The following is an 18,771-nucleotide window of genomic DNA, read 5'->3' as shown; positions in this document are numbered from 1 at the left end:
GCCCTCGCTGATAACTGGGCCGTCTAGGCTCCCGTTACTCCCCCCACGTCTTCCTATTGCCCGTAGTAGCCATGGCGGCTATGAGCTTGCTGCGGCGGGCTTCGGTCACTGCGGTGGCCGCTCTCTCTGGCCGCCGCCTTGGCATTCCACTTGTGTTCGGGGGCTTCCTTACGCGTGGCTTTCCGAAGACTATTGGTGGGTGCTGGCTTTGGGAGAAGGCGCTCTCAGGGGAAGTGGGGTGAGATAGAGGACTCATCCCGGGTGACCTTGGTGGGATTCGGAGGGAGCCGGGAGAAATCGTGGGCTTGGGGTTGAGATGAGGGATGAAGGACGTGCTATGTGAGGATATTGGAGGTTTTCCTGGAATAATCAGGTCGATTGCGTATAAATTATTGGCATTTGTGAAGCACTCAACTATTCTGCCATCCTAATTGGTGCTAATTTGCGGATGAAGCTGAGGTCGGAAAGGGACAGAACTGAGACTTATGTTTCGGGTACCAGGTTTTTTGTACTTTACCTCTGAACCAGGTTCTAATCCCGCAACGTGAGAAGTTATGTTTTTAAGGGGCCACCGATGCTCCGTAATTTGTAGACAGGCGGAGGGGCTCATGATAGGGACTTGCTGGAAATGATGGAAAGTAATTTAGCAAATTTCTGGAATTTGAAGTTGTTAAAAAACTACTTTGCTAACATTCCTTGATTTTTTTTTTTTTTAAAAAGCCCTTTGTAAGCCATTTCTGATGACAGTTATCTTCCTCTTTAAATACTCTAGGATAGTATTTCATCTTGCCTAGATGGAGATAGGGAGCAGGAAAGGATGTCATAGCAGTACTGGGTATTACTGTGTTTCAGCTGAGTACCTTCTTCCAGAGGTATTTTGCATGTGAACCCTTATCCATCACTGTGCAATGAAAGGTTTTAATCTATAATATTACTGTTTATTTCTGCCCCTACCACAGTGTGAGTTCCAGCAGATAGAGAACCTTATCTTGTTTTGTTTCCTTTGGAGTTAGATTGCCTAGGTTCAAATCCTGCTCCAGTGAAATAAGCCAGGCGTTGAAAGACAAATACCATATGATCTGACCATTAACCGGAAGCTAAACAACAAAACAAACAAGCAAGCAAAATAAAAATAATGACACTGAAATAGAGAATAGGAGGACAGCGACCAGAGGGGAGAGGGGAAGGAATTTCAGGGGGAAAGGGGGAAGGATTTACAGGAACTAGTATAAAGGACACCTGGACAACTAAGAGGGGTGGAAATGGGAGGGAGGTGGGAAGGGGGGGTGGTAATAAAAGACAGAAAACTGTACTTGAAAAATAATTAAATAAAAAAAATTTTTTTAAATCCCACTCCACAGTTGAATAGCTGTGTAGCCTTGGGCCATCAAATTGTGGAAGGCACTTAATTGCGTGAAACTTTTTTTTCCCACCTCTTTTTTTTTTAATCTTTTATTTATTTATCTTTAGAGGGGAAGGGAAGGAGAGAGGGAGAGAAACATCAATGTATGGTTGCCTTTCGTGGGTCCCCTGCTGGGAACTGGCCTGCAGGGAACTGGTCTGCAACCTAGGCATGTGCCCTGACTGGGAATCAAACCGTGATTGTCTGGTTCGCAGGCCTGTGCTCAATCCACTGAGCTACACTAGCCAGGGCCTTTTTCCCACCTCTTAAAAAAAGGTGTTTATTACTCTGTTGACAGGGAAATAAAATAAAACAAATCTTATTGATCAGTATTTAGAGCCCTGAAATATATCTCTGCATAATTTTGTGTATTTCTAGAAGAAATTTCATTGTGAAATGATTGTGTTTCCTAAGAACTGTAAGATAAAAGGAGGGGTGATAATTTTAACCTACCTTATAAAGTAGTTGTGTACTGACTAGTTAGCCTTTTACATGGTCCCGTGACTACATCTTTCTTAAACATGTACTATCATGTTTAAGACTCATTTTGTTACCTTTGTTATCTGTAAACTGTCTTATCTTTATGTACTCTCAGTGAAACCTTTTTGAGAAAACAAGCAGATTAAAGTATTTTCTCGATTTAATTAGAGTATGTATTGAAAGTCAAATAGCAAGAGATTAAAAAAATGAGCTTAAATTTTTCCCTTGCAGTGAACTTTAATGTTAAAGACTGACATGCACATATTTTTTTTTCTTTTAAGTGTACACATTTTGGTTTTAAAAAGCAGAACAGTATTAAAATTACTATGTAATCAAGTGGTGTGGAGTTAATTCAGACTTGGAAGATGGGGCATTTTAACTGGATTCTGGGGTAGTTTTAACAGGTACAAACAAAAGTAACATGTGTTTTCTGGTATGTCAATATGGGTCTCTTGGGAAATGTAGCTGTTGAGAGATAATATGGCTAAAAAAAGGAAGTTGGAAAATAGTCACAGAGATGTGGATTAGAGCATAAGGAATATAGTCAGTAACATACTAACTATGTGTGGGCCCAGGTGGGTACTGGAAGCATCGGGGGACCACTGTAAAGTACACGATTTTTTGGCCACTGTGTTCTACCTCTGAAACTAATGGTATTGAGTATAGACTATAATTGAAAAAATAAAGTAATTTTTAAAAGGGAAGTTAGGACTAAATGGTGAGGGGAAGAAATTGAATATAAAGCAAAAGTACCTAAACTATTTTGTAGTCAGCAGAGAGTATTTCAGCAAAAGAGCAACATCAGTAGTGTGTTTTAGGAAGATGCTTCTGCATATTGGATGGCTTCTACGAGATGTTCATTACTTAAGCCATTGTGGTAAAGACAGCATGTACAGAAATGGAAGTCTGAGTCTTAAAATCAGAGGCCTTGGCAGCTCGTGAGTGAGAGATAGGTGCAAGGAAGGGGAATGAGATTTTTAATCTGGCCAATTGAGTTGGTGGTGCCATTAACTGGGAATAGTTTGACTAGAGTGAGGGAAAGGAAATGACCTTTTTGTTTATTGTCTTAGAAGCATGAAGAAAATCCTACAGTGTCTTATCTGATCCTCACAAAGACCACAGTTGTCAAAAACATGAACTTTCCCAAGGTTATTTGCATTTTAAAAAATTGTTATTGAAACCTAGTTGCACATAATTAATGAATATTTGAAAAATTTCCTACTTTGTCAAGTGGTGGAAGATGCCTGTTTTCATGTCAGGGGGTCTGGGTTGCAGAGGTCCTGGCAGTCACCTGTGTGTAAGCAGTGCTCACCCTAATTTTTTTTTATTTTTTAAGATTTTATTTATTTATTTTTAGAGAGAGGGGAAGGGGAGAAAGAGAGGGAGAGAAAACAATGTGTGGTTGCCTCTCATGTGTCCCCCACTAGGGACCTGGCTGGCAACCCAAGCATGTGCCCTGACTGGGAATCGAACCAGTGACCCTTGGCTTCACAGGCCCATGCTCAATCACTGAGCTATACCAGCCAGGGCTAATATATTTTTTTTATTGTAAGCACATGGCCCTAATACATGAAAAAGTCACGAAGGATCAGAATATTTGGAAATAGTTTAGTGCTATGCAATATACTTTAGAAGAGTAAATGGTAATGAGTTTTCTGGCACATTTAATGTCATGAATAATTGTTTAATAGGATAATTATATGTAAAAAAGCAAGCAGTTATTAATAACCGCATTGTTATTGCTAGAATGCAGCTAGTCTTCCATAGTTTTTTGTTTGTTTCATTCTCCATGTGTATTTTTAGTGTCATTCCTAATCAGTTTTCTCTAAACCCACATCGTTTAATTTTTATCTTTCTCTGTGTGTGGCATACATGCACATAGGTATCCGAATGAAAGGGAAACTTGGAAGTATACTTTCTCTTCTGAGTAGATTTACTTTCAGGGACTGGGGGAAGATACCTTCCCAACATTTAATTTACTTAGGAAATGGAAATTCAGCAGTATTTACAGAGTGCCTACCATGTGGCAGACACTAAAGGGTACCGGAGATACAACACTGAATAAGACAGTAGCTGACCTGATAGACTTTAATAATTATGCTTAGGTCTCATTGTTCTAAAAGAAATACAGGTATACCTCACAGATACTGTGGGTTCAATTCCAGACCACTGCAATAAAGTGGGTATCTCAATAAAGCAAGTCGTAATCTCTTCACTGGCGGAGGGTCTGTGAGTGCAAAAGCACAGTGAAATGAGGAATGCCTGTACCCAGGTGGTATTAAGGAGAGTAAGTGGCAGGCCTGCTTTGGATGATGTAGTCAGAGAAGACCCCTTTGAGTAGGTGACATTTAACTTAGCCTTGAAAGATATGTGGAGGCAGCCATTCAAAGATCCTGGGGGAAAGCTTCTAGGCAAAGGGGAAAATAAGTCCAAAAAGAGTTCTTGGAATTGGAAGGAAGCCATTGAGATTGCTGAGTTGGTATGCTATGCCTTCTTATTGCAAGATAGGCCATGTATTCAGATTCTTTGAGGAAAAGGATATTAGAAATCCTCTAGGCCAACCCCCTGTGGTATGCTACTGTTTGTTAACATCCCCTTATTGATACTTGAATTCAATTATGATACTACCTAATGAAGACTTGGGGGGTTGGTCCAGTTTTATTTTCAGCCACTGAAATTGTTAGCAACTTCTTCCTTGTATTAAGCTCTAAATTATAAATTACTCTTTCACACATTGATCCTTCCCTTCAGCTCTTGCACACGTAGTTCTTCCCTTCAGCTCAACACAATAGTGTATGCCCTTTGTCCTGGGACAGCTCTGCAGCTCCTTAAGGACTCTCATCTGGTCTCTCACCAGACTTCTGTCTTGTAGACCAGTCAGCTTCAGTCTTTCCTTTCAGTATGTCAGTCCCCATGTGGTTTTCCATCCTGGTTACGTAGGGGCATGCCCCAGGTTGTGCCTCTAAAGCTTTGCACTCTGGGACAGACACACTTCTGGAGATTCGGGGGTGGGGAGGGGCACCTCCTCTTTTGATCTTGTACTTCTAATACATCCGATTAAGATCAAATGACCTGTTGTTTTGGTTTTTTTTTTTTGGTAACCACAGTATACCGATGGTTCGTTCTTTAAGTTTGTGAGCCACTAAACCTTTGGGGGGGGGTCCAGGCAGAACTTTCCACTTACATTTAACCATTTTAGATTCAGCCTTTTGTAAATGTGTATGAAAACTTTTGGGGGACCCTATTTCCTCATCAGTGTAGTAGCTTCTCTTGTAGCAGTAACCGTTATCTTGCCAGGAGTACCATCTTGCAGGCCATTCAAGAAGCCTCGATGCCACAGGGCTATGGAGTTGACTCTTGCAGCTTACTGCATTAAGTTATAGGTACTTTTTGGGTGTAATCACTCAATTACCCATTTTGAATTCACTTAACTTGCTACTTGTCTCAGCTTATAATGTGCCTTTCCTTACAAAGCACTCCCCCCCACGGCAACCCCACCACCAGCCCCCAGTGCTCATACCCATTATCTATTTTGTAGCAAGTTCTAGCGTTTCTTGCCTCATTTGGAATGGCATAATTTAAATGTATTTCTTTTGCAGCATTAGCAAATATTTATTGCAGATGGTAAACAAAGCAGCCACCAAGAGTTTCTGACCTTGCCATTGAAACAAATTCAAACAATTATTTAGATATTTCTTTTTTTATTATTTTTTATTGATTTTGCCATTACAGTTGTTCTATTCCCCCCTTCATTCCCCTCCATCTACCCCCCATCCCCACCATTACCTCCCCCTTTAGTTTATGACCATGTGTCTCAAGTTCTTTAGAGTCTATATTTCCCATGCTATTCCCCCATCTATTTTCTACCTATCATCTATGCTACTTATTTTCTGTACCTTCTCCCCCCTTCTCCTCCCACTCCCTTGTTGCTAACCCTCCTTGAGATCTTCCTTTCTATGTTTCCACTCCTGATCTAGCTGTCCTTTTAGTTTGCTTTTGTTTTAGGTATGGTTGTTAATAACTGTGAGTTTGCTGTCCTTTCACTGTTCATGTTTTTTTAACTTCTTTTTCTTAGGTAAGTCCCTTTAACATTTCTTATGGTATAGACTTGGTGATGATGAACTCCTTGAATTTGATCTTATCTGAGAAGCACTTTATCTGTCCTTCCATTCTAAATGAAAGTTTTGCTGGATAGAGCAATCTTGGTTGTAGGTCTTTGGATTTCATGACTTGGAATACCTCTTTCCAGCCCCTTCTTGCCTGTAAGGTCTCTTTTGAGAAATCCACTGACAGTCTGAGGGGAACTCCTTTGTAGGTGACTGTCCCCTTATCTCTTGCTGCTTCTAGGATTCTCTCCTTCACTTTAATCTTGGCTAATGTAATGATGATGTGCCTTGGTGTGTTTCTTGTTGGGTCCAACTTCTTTGGGACTTTCTGAGCTTCCTGGATTTCCTGGAAGTCTATTTCCTTTTCCAGATTGGGGAAATTCTCCTTTATTATTTGTTCAAATAAGTTTTCCACTGGTGGCTGTTCCTTTCCCCTTTCTGGTACCCCTATAATTCATATGTTGGAGTGTTTAAAGATGTCCTGGAGGTTCCTAAGACTCTCCTCATTTTTTAAAATTCTTGCTTCTTCACTCTTTTCTGTTTGGCCATTATTTGCTTTCTTCTGGTCCACTCCATTGATCTGAGTCCATTTCCTTTTCATTGCTATTGGTGTCCTGTGCAATTCCATTCATTTCAATTAGTTTCGCCTTCATATGTTTCTCTAATTTGTGGCTATAATCAACCAGTTCTGTGAGCATCCTGATCACCAGTGTTTTAAACTGTGCATCTGAGAGTTTTGCTATTTCTTCATCACTTAGATTTATAGGCTCTGGGACTTTGAGATCTTCTTGAGCCATTTTTGGTCTGTTTGCACCCGTTAAGTATGAGGAGCGGAGCCTTGGACTCCCAGGTCTCTGGGTTGTGATGCTGTATGTGGGGGCGTGGTCAGAGCGGGGTAAATGGCGACCCCCTCTGCTGTTTCATGCAGCTGGGTGAGGAACAGAGCCTTACGTGGTTCACCTGGGCCGGGCCACTCAGAGTCGCTGGGTTATGATGCTGTATGTGGAGGCGGGGTCAGAGCAGGGAAATGGCGGCGCCCTCCGCTGCCACGCCACGGGGACCCCACTGGGTCCTATCCAATCGCCCACTCCCTCACTTGTCTATCCGCGACCACAGTCAACCCGCAGCCCTGCTCCCTTGCTGTTTCCCCGTGGTCGCTTGCTGAGTTGCCCACCAGGTCCAACCCTGCGCCTGGATTCTGTGCACCTGAGTCCGTCTGACCAAGTCTTCCTGTGCTATCCTGCTCCGCCAGCTGCTGGTTTCGCCCCTCTTACCAGTCAGGTTGAAGAATTTGTTAACAGACTTCCGAAAAGTTCAATTTTCTGTGTTCTGGCTGTGTTTTCTGTTGCTAATATTTAGTTGACTCTAAACTTGGTTGTGTGAGAAAGCAAGGCGTCTCCACCTATGCCTCTGTCTTGGCGGAAGTTCTTTAGATATTTCTTTAACATTGAATAAACATGAGAAAAGGTGTAGTTTAGAACAGTGCATCAATTTCTGTTTAAAGATAGCCTATCTGCCATGCCTTTAATACTTAACGAAGCATGCATTTTTAATCTTAATTTATATTAAACATTATGCATATATATTTTCTTATAATCTGACTTTATCTCCGAAAATAACAGTATACCGATATGAAACTTGTATTAAACTTGTATACTGATTTAAAACTTGTATAATATTTCCAGCTCCTGTGAGACACAGTGGAGACCATGGGAAAAGACTGTTTGTTATCAAACCTTCTAGATTCTATGACAAGCGGTTTTTGAATTTACTGGTGAGTTAAATTTTTTTGTTGAACTGAACTTTTAATATAAATAGGAAGAACATTCTTACCTATTTTAAAAACATCTTTCATTTTGTAAAGTCACACTTGTGAATTAAAGGTATTGAGATAGGCAGTAAAGTCTGATTTGTTACTGGATTTCTTTTTAAGTTAGTTAACTTTTTTCCTTCAAAAAATGATTTAAGCTTATTGGAGGTAAAAATTGAGCCGTTCCTTTCATCGTAGAGTATGGGTTTTTGAAAAATAATCTGTGTTCCCCAAATTTTGGAAACATTTACTTGGTAATAATTATTTGTATTACTAAAATATTCTTTAAGTTACCAAAGAACTAATGGAAGTGTTTCTTTAAATAAGGAACTCTGTTATGAGATAGAATATTTTTATTTCTGTGTTGTTCAGGAACATTCAGAGAGTGAAGCAGGATGTTGACTATACATTATTAACTCAAAGTTCTGTAACACCAAGGCAGGGCTTAGAGGATGGGCGACCACCCGGACTTGGCCAACGTTCCTGACATTGAGCATGGGCTGCCCCAGGCCTTCTCTTGCTCCAGGGGCCCCTCTACATCCCCTTGGCTGAACTCTCACTTTTCTTGTCGGAACCAGCTCAGACTTTATATAGTGGTTAAAATCACCCTGATGTTTTTACACTTCTTTTCTTTTTATTGATTTTATTGGGGTGGCATTGGTTAATAAAATTATATAGGTTTCAGGTATACAATTCTGTATACATTTTTCTTCTTAATACAAAATTTTCTAATTTTCATTACAGTGCTTTAACCAAAAAATGAAAAAAATCACTTAGATATATTGTGTTATACTTACACAATATATCCTTTCTTCTTTAATTTTTGGTGTTAAATGTAGGCATCTAAAAACTAGAGCAAAATAAAATCACAGAAGTCACTTGATGCTGTATGTCCAGTTTGGCAAGTTTATTTTACAAGAAGTATAAGGAAATCATGTAATAAGGATAATTTTAGGGTGGGGAAAGAGTTCGCAAATGGTTATGTGAAAACTTTATTTTTAACTTTAACAGAAATTCTACATTTTGTTGACTGGGGTTCCAGTGGTAATTGGCATAACTCTGGTGAATGTATTCATTGGTAAGTCCCTCCCTCCTGACCAAATAGGTAAATTTAAAAAATTTATATACGTTAGTAAAAAAAAGAAATTATGGATTAGGAAAAGCTCTTTAAATAATAAAATATACATAAGCATGAGCATTTATTTTAAAATAATCAAATCTTAACCCACGTAGTGTACAGTGATATATTTTTTAAGCATTTTGGTTTTCTTCCAAAAGCGTTAGGTCATCATTTCTCTAGCAGCCACATGAAAGATTTCCAAAAGCCTTGCTTTCACTTTGCAAACCGAGCTTTGACAAGACAATGAGGAAAATAGAGAGAGGTGGAAGAGAGGCTGGGGATGACAGTGTTTTTAGCCATCTTAGAACACATAAAGTTATAATCTCCTTAAAAAAGGGGAATTGTGAATGACAGTAAACATTGGATTTTTATAGGAAATTCTATTTAAAGGGCTTTTTCTTTTTCTCAAAGTACTTCTAACATCTTGAATTCCAAAATGTTTTGTCTAGTTAGTATAAAGAGAACCAGAAGGAATAATATATCTTTTATTGTATCTTGTTATACTATATAAGAACAATGAGAAACTCGTATAATTCTACAGACAGTGCCTTACATGTAGAAGACGTCTAAAATATATCTAATCAATGAAATTGTTAACCAGATTGAAATGAATTTAAAATATTAGATATCTTTGTCAGTACAAATAAAAGGTCACTTTAAAACCACAAGAAGCTGATTTCTTACTTAAATAGTGAAGATTTAACATTATACACTACTGATGCTGACGTTGAACATCACTGTTTTCTCTCGTCAGGTGAAGCTGAGTTAGCAGAAATTCCCGAAGGCTATGTACCAGAACACTGGGAGTATTACAAGGTCGGCATAACTCACCAGAAGTTACTTTCCGTTAGGTGTCTTATCACTGTACTTTTAATGTCTTAATTCAGCAATTAAGATACAGTTTTATATTCAGTTTTGATGTCAATTAGATGACTACACTTTGTACTCACTTTTTATAAGTAGCTTCTTTTGGTAATTTTCTGCATTTTATTATTTTAAGCTTTATGGGGGTTTTTTTTAGGTTTTATTTAATTTTTAGAGAGAGAGGGAGGGAGGGAGGGGGGGAGGGAGGAAGGAAGGGAGGGAGGGAGGGAGGGAGGGAGGAAGGAAGGAAGGAAGGAAGGAAGGAAGGAAGGAAGGAAGGAAGGAAGGAAGGAAGGAAGGAAGGAAGGAAGACATCAATCTGTTGCCTCTTGTATGCCCCAAACTGGGGACCTGGCCCACAACCCAGGGATGTGCCCTGACCAGGAATTGAACCAGCAACCTTTCCGTTGGCAGGTTGGCGCTCAACCCACTGAGCCACACCAGCCGGGGCACTTTATCATTTTTTTAAAATGACAACTGCAATGTGTCTCAAACTAGCAGAATAACAGGTGCCACTGTTACTGGGATAAGTATAACTTATCCCAAATTCGATGCCACAGGAAAGATTTGTAGCAGTACTAGTACTAGCTGTCATTTATCGAGCACCTGTTGTGAGGCAGGCGCTGTGGTGTTTTGCAAATATCTCATTCCATGTAAAAGGTACTGTTATCATTCCCACTTTAGAGATGAAGAAACTTGAAGCTTAAAAGAGAATAAGTAACTTGTTCGAGAGATAGAGCCACTTTTTGAACCCAGGTAGTCTTGGCTCCAGAGCCTACACTGTTAATTAGTCATTTTATCATACTATCACTATTACTAAAACCCAAAATTAATTCTATTACTTGTCTTTACAAGTGTTATAATGAGTGGCCTTATTAGAGTATGAGTTTTGTCCAGAAAAAGTCCAGCCAGTGTTAATATAACAAGAATGGTTTGTGGGACATGAATGTAACCTGGTAGCCAAGGAGAGTGGACTGGAATGTACATGTGTGAACAGTGACAACTTCACTGTACTAGTCATTGGGGGCGGTAGACATTGTTAAGTGACCGTGTATACTGTGTGGCTGTCGCATTCAATATGACTGAGCAAGTAGAGCTTTGAATCTACATCAAATTTTGCATTAAGCTTGAGCATTACTCCACCGAAACTATTGGGATGATTCAGAAGGACGCAGGTATGGGCAACTGGTGATTGGCAGGTTCATCATAAAAACATATCCGCTCATGCTGAGTTTTTGGTGAAACATCAAATCACCCAGGTGACTCAGCCCCGCTACAGCCCAGATTTGGCACCCTGCGACTTCTGGCTTTTCTGAAAACTAAAATCACCTTTGAAAAGGAAGAGATGTCAGACCATCGATGAGATTCAGAAAAAGATGATGGGGGAGCTGATGGTAATTGGGAGCACTCTGTGAGGTCCCAGGGTGCCTACTTTGAAGGTGACTGTGCCATCATTGTCCTAAATACAATGTTTCTTATAACTTGTATCTTCTTCAATAAATGTCTCTTTTTCATATCACATGGCTGGATACCTTCTGGTCAGACCTCTTATATCCTGTTTTATTATCTGAATGAATTATATTTAGGGAAGAAGTACTTCATTATTAAATCTTAAAATAAGCCATGCTTTTAGTTTATGTTTTCCTAATTGGTAGAAAGAGCTCCAGGTTTTGGATCACTAGACCCTGCATTTGGCTCCCACATCAGACACTTTAGATTCTCAGCCCAGATTTTGGAGTCAGATGGACTGGTTTGATTCCAGGTGTGCCATTTAGTAACTTTATACTTTTGTGCAATTTGCTCATCTATAAAATAGGCACAAAAATAGTATCTACCGAATGAGGTAAAATTATTTAAAATAGGTGTAAAGTAGTTGGCACATTGTACGTGTTACGGTTTGCCTGAGCTTGTCATTTTAAAGAATAATAAGATGGAAAAACAAAATGCTTGTCAGAAATTAATTTTACACAATTTTTCTCTTGTAGCATCCTATATCAAGATGGATTGCCCGAACATTCTATGATAGTCCTGAAAAGAATTATGAACGAACAATGGCTATCCTTCAGATTGAAGCTGAGAAGGCTGACTTACGGTAAAAGTGAAGGGGGGGGGCAGTGGGTGAGGGAAGAAAATCCTTCACTGTGGTCAGTAAGACTATTTCAACACTACATATGTAGGCTACTCTTTGAAAAAGAATGAAGATGAGCGAGAATTAGCCTGTTTAGAGTGAGAGTGTGAGCTGGAGACCGGGAAACAAGTAGGAGATCATATTTGTCATATTAAAAGTATTATTTTTTAATTCTCTTAAGAGCAAGGCAGTCTTCTCCTCCCACCTGTCCTGCCCAATCTTTTCCTCCTGTACCCAGTCTATCCTTATAGATGACCACTGTTTAATGATTTCTTATATATATTCCTAGAAAAAATGTTATACATTAAAAAATATATTTTACATATTAAAAATACATGAACATAATAGCATCCTCTTATAAACACTGTTCCGCACCATGTCTTCCTTTCACTTACATCTATGTTGGTAATATTTCTGTAACAGTATATACCTCATTCTTTTTAATGGCTGCGTCATTTATTTAACTGGGTGGGTGTCCCTTACTTTTTTAAACAGTTTCTTATTGTCAGTACTTAGGTCCTTTCCAGTTTTTTTTTTAAGATTATTTATTTATTTGTAGAGAGAGGGGAAGGGAAGGAGAAAGAGTGGCAGAGAAACCTCAGTATGTGGTTACCTCTTGCACACCCCCCTGTTGGTGACCTGGCCTGCCACCCAGACCCTTTGGTTCACAGGCTGGCACTTAATCCGCTGAGCTACACCAGCCAGGGCTTTTTTAGAATTTTTTTACATAATACAAGATGCTGTGGTAAATATCTCCTGCGTATATTTTTGCACATGTATTCAGTTTATCTGGAATATAAATTTCTAGCGTTGGTATTGATAAGCCAAATATTACACGTTTTACATTTTAGGTGTGTATTGCTAAACTCTTTCAAAACGTTGCACCAGTTGTCTTTTCTGTCAGCAGGACATGATAATTTCTGTTTCCCATACATTTCCCAGTAATGGAATTTATCAAATTTAAACATTTTTTTTAATGAAATAGTTGAAAAATGTTATCATTTCAGTTTGTAGGGTTAAGTATTTTTTCACGCATCTGTTGGTTGTTGTATTTCTTTTTCTATATAATGCCCATTTTTCTACTCATCGTAGATTAAGTTATTAACTTAATATACAAGTTAACTTGTATATTAAGTTAATTTTTATTTTTCTTGGAGATATGTATTACTGGCTTGTTACTTGTCTTTATAGAACATTTTGCAACATAGAAGTGTTTTATGTGTCAGATAAATGTTAGTAGTAGCTCATATGTTTTGAACACTGCTGTGTAACATTGCTTTAATTACTTTATATGTATTTACTCATTTAATTATTGTCAGTTTTGTCAGTCTTTTTCTCTAGCTCCTAGGATTTTGTGTTAGGCATAGGTCTCTGATAGTAGCTAATTAAGTAAATATGTAAGTTCAAAATTATATTTTTAATGGTTACTTATGTTTCCTTTTGCTGCTTTTAAATTTGGTCCCATCTGAGATTTATTTTGGTGTTTGGAATGAGGTTTACATACTGTCAAATATACACATTAAGTTTAGTGAGTTTTATATATTTATTTTTAATTGTATTTTTTTCCATTACCAATTATTGCCCTCATGCCCACTTGCACCCCCCACAGTCCCCTGCATCACCACACGGTTATCCCTGCCCCATGAGCTCTGGTTTTCTGTTTTGCTGGGTCCCTCAGCTCCCCCACCCTCCTCGAGAGCTGTCATCTGCTCTCCATCGATGAGTCTCTCTATTTTGTTTGTTAGTTCAGTCCGTTCATTGGATTCCACATATGAGTGAAGTCACATGTGGTACTTGACATTCTCTGACTGGCTTATTTCACTTAGCGTAATGTTCTCCAGATCCATCCATGCTGTGACAAAGGGTAAAATTTTCTTCTTTCTTTCTTTTTTTTTTTTACAGCTGAGTAGTACTGTATTGTGTAAATGTCCCATAGTTATTTTATCCACCCATCTACTAATGGACATGGGGGCTGCTTCCAAATCTTGGCAATTGTAAATAATGCTACAGTGAACATGGAGGTGTACATCTTCTTTTGAATTAGTGTTTTGGGTTTCTTCAGATAAATTCCCAGAAGTGGAATCTCTGGGTCATAAGGCAGCTCCATTTTTTAATTTTTTGAGGTAACTTCATGCTGCTTCCACAGTGATGCAGCAGTTTGTGTTCCCAGCAGCAGGGCACGAGGGTTCCCATTTCTCCACATCCTCACCAGCACTTGTTTGTTGATGTATTGATGATGGCCATTCTGACAGTTGTGAGATGATATTTCATTGTGGTTTTAATTTGCATTTCTCTGGTGATTAGTAACATTGAGCATCTTTTCATATGTGTATTGGCCCTCTGTACATCCCTTTTGGAGAAGCATCTATTCAGGTCCCTTGCCCATTTATTAATTGGATGATTTGTTTTTTGTTTTTTGCTGTTCAGTTTTAAAAGTGTCTTTGGATATTTACCCTTTATCAGAATATGTTCTTCCATTCAATTGGTTGTCTTTCATTTTGTTGATGGTCTCCTTTGCTGTGCAAAAAATTTTAGTTTAATATAGTCCTTTTTGTTTATTTATTTAGTTTGTTTCCTTTGCTCAAGGACATATATCAGAAAAAATAATACTATGAGAAATATTTGACATTTTACTAACAGTGTTTTCTTCTAGGATGTTTATGGTTTTGAGTCTAACATTTAAGTTTTTAATCCATTTTGAATTTATTCTTGTATGTGGCATAAGAAAATGGTATAGTTTCATTTTTTTTTGCACATATCTGTCTAGTTTTCCCAACACCATTTATTGAATAAACTGTCTTTAGCTCAGTGTATGCTTTTGCCTTCTTTGTCAAATATTAATTGATTGTAAAGGCATGGTTTTATTTCTGGGCTCTCTAATCTGTTTCATTGATCTATCTGTCTGTTTTTATGCCAGAACCATGCTGTTTTGACTAGTATGACCTTATAGTATAGTTTGATACTAGGTAATGTGATTCCTCCAACTTTGTTCTTTCTCAAGATCGCTGTTGCTGTTCCTGGTCTTTTGTGGTTCCATCTAAGTTTTTGGAACATTTGTTCTAGTACTATGAAATAAGTCATTGGTATCTTGATAGGAATCGTATTGAATCTGTAGATTGCTTTGGGTAGTGTGGACATTTTAATGATGTTAATTCTTGCTATCCATGAACACAGAAAATCTTCCACCTTATTTGTATGTTCTTCAGTTTCTTTCTTTGGTGTCCTATAATTTTCCAAGTACAGGTCTTTTACATTCTTGGTTAAATTTACTCCTAGGTATTTTATTCTTTTTGAAGCAAGTGCAAATGGTACTGTTTCCTTAATTTCCCTTTCTGTTAGTTCATTATTGACATATAAAAATGTAACTGATTTCTGGATATTTATTTTGTATCCTGTTACTTTACTGAATTCATTTATCAGTTCTAGTAGGTTTTTTTTTGGTGGAATCTTTAGGATTCTTCTTGTACAGTAACATGTCATCCAGAAACAATGACCATTTTATTTCTTCCTTTCCAATTTGGATGCCTTTTATTTCTTCTTGTCTGATTACTGTGGCTAGAACTTCCAGTACTGTGTGGAATAATAGTGGTAAAAGTGGACATCCCTGCCTTGTTCCCAATCTTACGGGTAACAATTGTAGTTTTTGCCCATTGAATAAGATGCTGGCTGTAGGTTTGTTATATATGGCCTGTGTTACATTGAAATATGTTCTCTCCATTCTCACTTTGCTGAGAGTTTTTATCATAAGTGGATGCTGGGTTTTATCAAATGCTTCGTCTGCATCTAGTGATAATGCTCATGTGGTTTTTATCTTTCATTTGTTTATGTGGTAAGTTCGGTGAATTTTTGAGAGAAGCGTATAACTGTGTAACCGCCACTGTCAAGGTCACTTTGATCACCAAGCGAGCCCCTTCCCTGTTCCTTCTAGTCAGTCCCTCTCCCGTACTCTTGGCCCCCGACTACTGTTCATCTGCTTTCTGTTCCTCCTCTCTCAATCTTAGTTGGTCATAAACATCGGGATAGTATTTAAGCATATTTAAATAATTAAAAGAACATGATTGGCTTATTTTCTAGACATGCGATTACATGCATATATAGTTGCCCCATAGAACTGAAATTAACTATTTAAGAGCACAGAACAGCAACGTGGCTCATACCTAGTAACACTGGACTGTTTTGACTGCAGACGTATTATACCTTTGCATTCCAATTAAAAGACCAGATCCCAGATTTTCTTAGGAGTATAGAGATCCTAAACAGTTTCAAAATGAAACAAAGTAAAAACAAAACCCTGACTTCTGTCCCCAAAGGAAAGATGCTATTGTGAGCCTGCAAGATGGGATACCTTCAGTTTTTAAAAGTGTATGTTTAGGTATTTGAAAAACTGAAGCACAAGGAAGATATAAAATAGAAAGGAACTGTCTCCCATAGTTAACTCCCCCAGAGATAACTATTATATTTGATCCTCGATTTTTTAATACCTTACACATGTGTACATATATTCTTTTTTTTTTTTTTTTAAGGAAATGGGAAGATGCTACGCAGTCGTTTCTTGCCTTGCTTTTTTAACCTAACAGCATACCTATCATCTCTTTCCATGTTACTGTATATTGATTTCCCTCAGGTGCATACTAGTCCACTGTATGGGTTAGGTTAACCATATAGTTTAAACGGTCACTGGTTAAAATTTGTTTAACCAGTTCTCTTTTATGAACATTTTAATTACTTGGGTTTTGGGTAATTATATTCTAAAGAGGAGAAGGAAAAGAATATTTAAATAAAAATAAAAGATAAATATGCTCTCTTAGAGCCACAGTCACAAAGTTATATAATCTTTCCTAGGTGGGGTTTGTGAGCTGGTTAAGATGACTAAAGTGAATATTTAAATGTGATAAATTTCTAGTCATATGAAAAAGTTAATATGTAGTCTATAAAATGTAAAACGTTTGATGGAGAGGGACTGTTTCAGGAATATGTGGTAGTTCGTACAAAGGCTTGGCTATAAAAGAGGAAATTATCTTTATAATGTAGAGATTATGCAGTTTGTGAAGGATGAGGACGAGTAAGTAGATTTTAGAGTTGGAGAATGTTTTTCTTAATCCTGATTTTTCTTTCTTCTGTTCTTTACAAATGTTGATTGTCTGGTGTTGACGGGGCTCATTGTGATGCCATTCCTGCTCTTGAGAGGTTTTCTGTCCCCATGGTGGTGGGCGGCCGGTGTAAATAAGGAGATGTGAGCTCCTCCAGGGAGGCACCTTCATTGTTTAATTCCTAGCACTCGACACAGCATTCGGCTGTGATAGTAGGCATTAAAGACAGGAAATGCATTACCACTGTTCAGGTGAAAGTGGTCTGCCCAGATGACAGAAGGAGAGAAATGATTATCAATTTAAGTAATGTTTTGGTGACTAAAAACAATATTTGACCCTGGCTTGGTTGGAGTGTCGTCCTGTGAACCAGAGGATTATGGGTTCAATTCCCAGTCAGGGCACATGTCTGGGTTTCGGATTCGGTTCCCAATCAGGGCACATACAAAAGGCAGCCAGTCTGTTTCTCTCTTGAATCGATGTTTCTCTCCCACTCTGTCTCCCTCCCTTCTTTTCTCTCTAAAATCAATAGGCATGTCTTTGAGTAAGGATGGAAAAAAAGCAAAAAATAATATTTGTTAGCTAACTAATAAACAAGCTAATATAAGTCAAAAATAAGCCTTAAATTCCTTGCCCATGAAATGCTCCTCTTCTCTTGCACCTTTTTGCAAATGGGAGCCACGCTCCCAGGCCAGACTACCTAAGCCAAAAGGCAGCATGGAGCTGCCCCTGGGGAAAGTTGTCTGGGTGTCCTGGCCTCAAATGCCCATCCACCTACGTTCTGTTTTCTAACATGTGGCAGCCAAAAGCAGGATGAAATGAGTCCCACAATGTCCCATGTGTATAAATGAAGTAATTTGCTCTTCTGAGTATATTACATATATCTACCTAAAGTGTAAATCTCTTGAAGAAACGTTAAAAAAAGTCCTAAATTTTGCTTGTAGGTATATATCCTTTTTATGCTTACACATGGATCTGCAGAAGGACATTATAGTTTACATAAAGCAAGAGACACTTGGGGGTTGTTTTCAATGGTGGTAATTCGTTTAAATTTGTAATCGGAAATGTTAGAATCACATTGTTGCTGTTTCATTTGTTACAGGTTACAGGAGCTGGAAGTACGAAGATTAATGCGTTCAAGAGGCGATGGTCCCTGGTTTCAATATCCAACCATTGATAAGGAGCTTATTGATTATTCTCCAAAAGCAGATCCTGACAACTAATTTTTTATGTCTAGTAAATACAACGTATATTCTCTTTATGGGAAAATGAAGTAATAAATATAGTCTGTATTTTTGCTCAGAGTGATGAATAAAAGATCCTCTTCCATTGCTGTATGTCTCTGTTGGTTCAGATTAAGGCTGTGTGTGTGTGTGTGCGGTTTTAATTTTTTCAGCTTTGTGAGATATAATTGACAAAACTTTTAAGATACCTAATGTGAACATCGTGATGATTTCATATATGTATACATTGTGAGTGCAGATTAAGGTTTTTGACTTGGGAGTTTCAGCTACCTCTTTTAAGGTTTGAAATTGAAAAAAAAAACCCAAAAACTTGGCTCTGGCTTCTGTGGCTCAGTGGGTTGAATGTTGGCCTGGGAACTGAAGGGTTGCTGGTTCGATTCCCAGTCAGGGCATGTGCTTGGACAGTAGGCCTGGTCTCCAGTCGGGGAGGTGTGCAAGAGCAACGGATTGATGTATCTCTTGCACATTGATGTTGTGCTCTCTCTCTCCCTCCTTTCCCCTCTCTAAAAATAAATAAAATAAAATTATTT

The 18,771-nt window shown here is 38.3% G+C and overlaps 1 protein-coding gene across 2 annotated transcripts; it reads left to right on the top strand.

Annotated features, from left to right (window-relative positions):
• The first annotated feature begins 30 nt into the window (after positions 1 to 30).
• NDUFB5 (NADH:ubiquinone oxidoreductase subunit B5) lies at positions 31 to 18,330 on the top strand. 2 transcript variants are annotated; one of them, XM_037136872.2, is made up of 6 exons: positions 37 to 195; positions 7,674 to 7,762; positions 8,810 to 8,876; positions 9,673 to 9,734; positions 11,768 to 11,874; positions 18,100 to 18,330. In XM_037136872.2, the coding sequence occupies exons 1-6, from the start codon at positions 72 to 74 to the stop codon at positions 18,218 to 18,220; spliced, it is 570 nt and encodes a 189-aa protein (XP_036992767.2). In that variant the 5' UTR covers positions 37 to 71; the 3' UTR covers positions 18,221 to 18,330. The 2 variants fall into 2 exon arrangements, with proteins under 2 accessions (XP_036992769.2, XP_036992767.2); XM_037136874.2 differs by lacking the exon at positions 11,768 to 11,874 and having other exon boundaries at positions 31 to 195.
• The last annotated feature ends 441 nt before the right edge of the window (positions 18,331 to 18,771 follow it).

The sequence above is a fragment of the Artibeus jamaicensis genome, unplaced genomic scaffold (assembly GCF_021234435.1).
Source record: "Artibeus jamaicensis isolate MK-2021 breed Jamaican fruit bat unplaced genomic scaffold, CSHL_Jam_final scaffold_474, whole genome shotgun sequence".
NCBI classification, from domain to species: Eukaryota; Metazoa; Chordata; class Mammalia; order Chiroptera; family Phyllostomidae; genus Artibeus; species Artibeus jamaicensis.
This window is presented reverse-complemented; position numbering and strand designations above follow the sequence as displayed.

Excerpts from the sequence above, each read along its gene's own strand:
- NDUFB5 (XM_037136872.2), top strand. The coding sequence starts at position 72 with ATGGCGGCTATGAGCTTGCTGCGGCGGGCTTCGGTCACTGCGGTGGCC. Across the intron at positions 196-7,673 it reads TGGCTTTCCGAAGACTATTG|CTCCTGTGAGACACAGTGGA; the intron begins GTGGGTGCTGGC and ends TAATATTTCCAG. Across the intron at positions 9,735-11,767 it reads AACACTGGGAGTATTACAAG|CATCCTATATCAAGATGGAT; the intron begins GTCGGCATAACT and ends TTTCTCTTGTAG.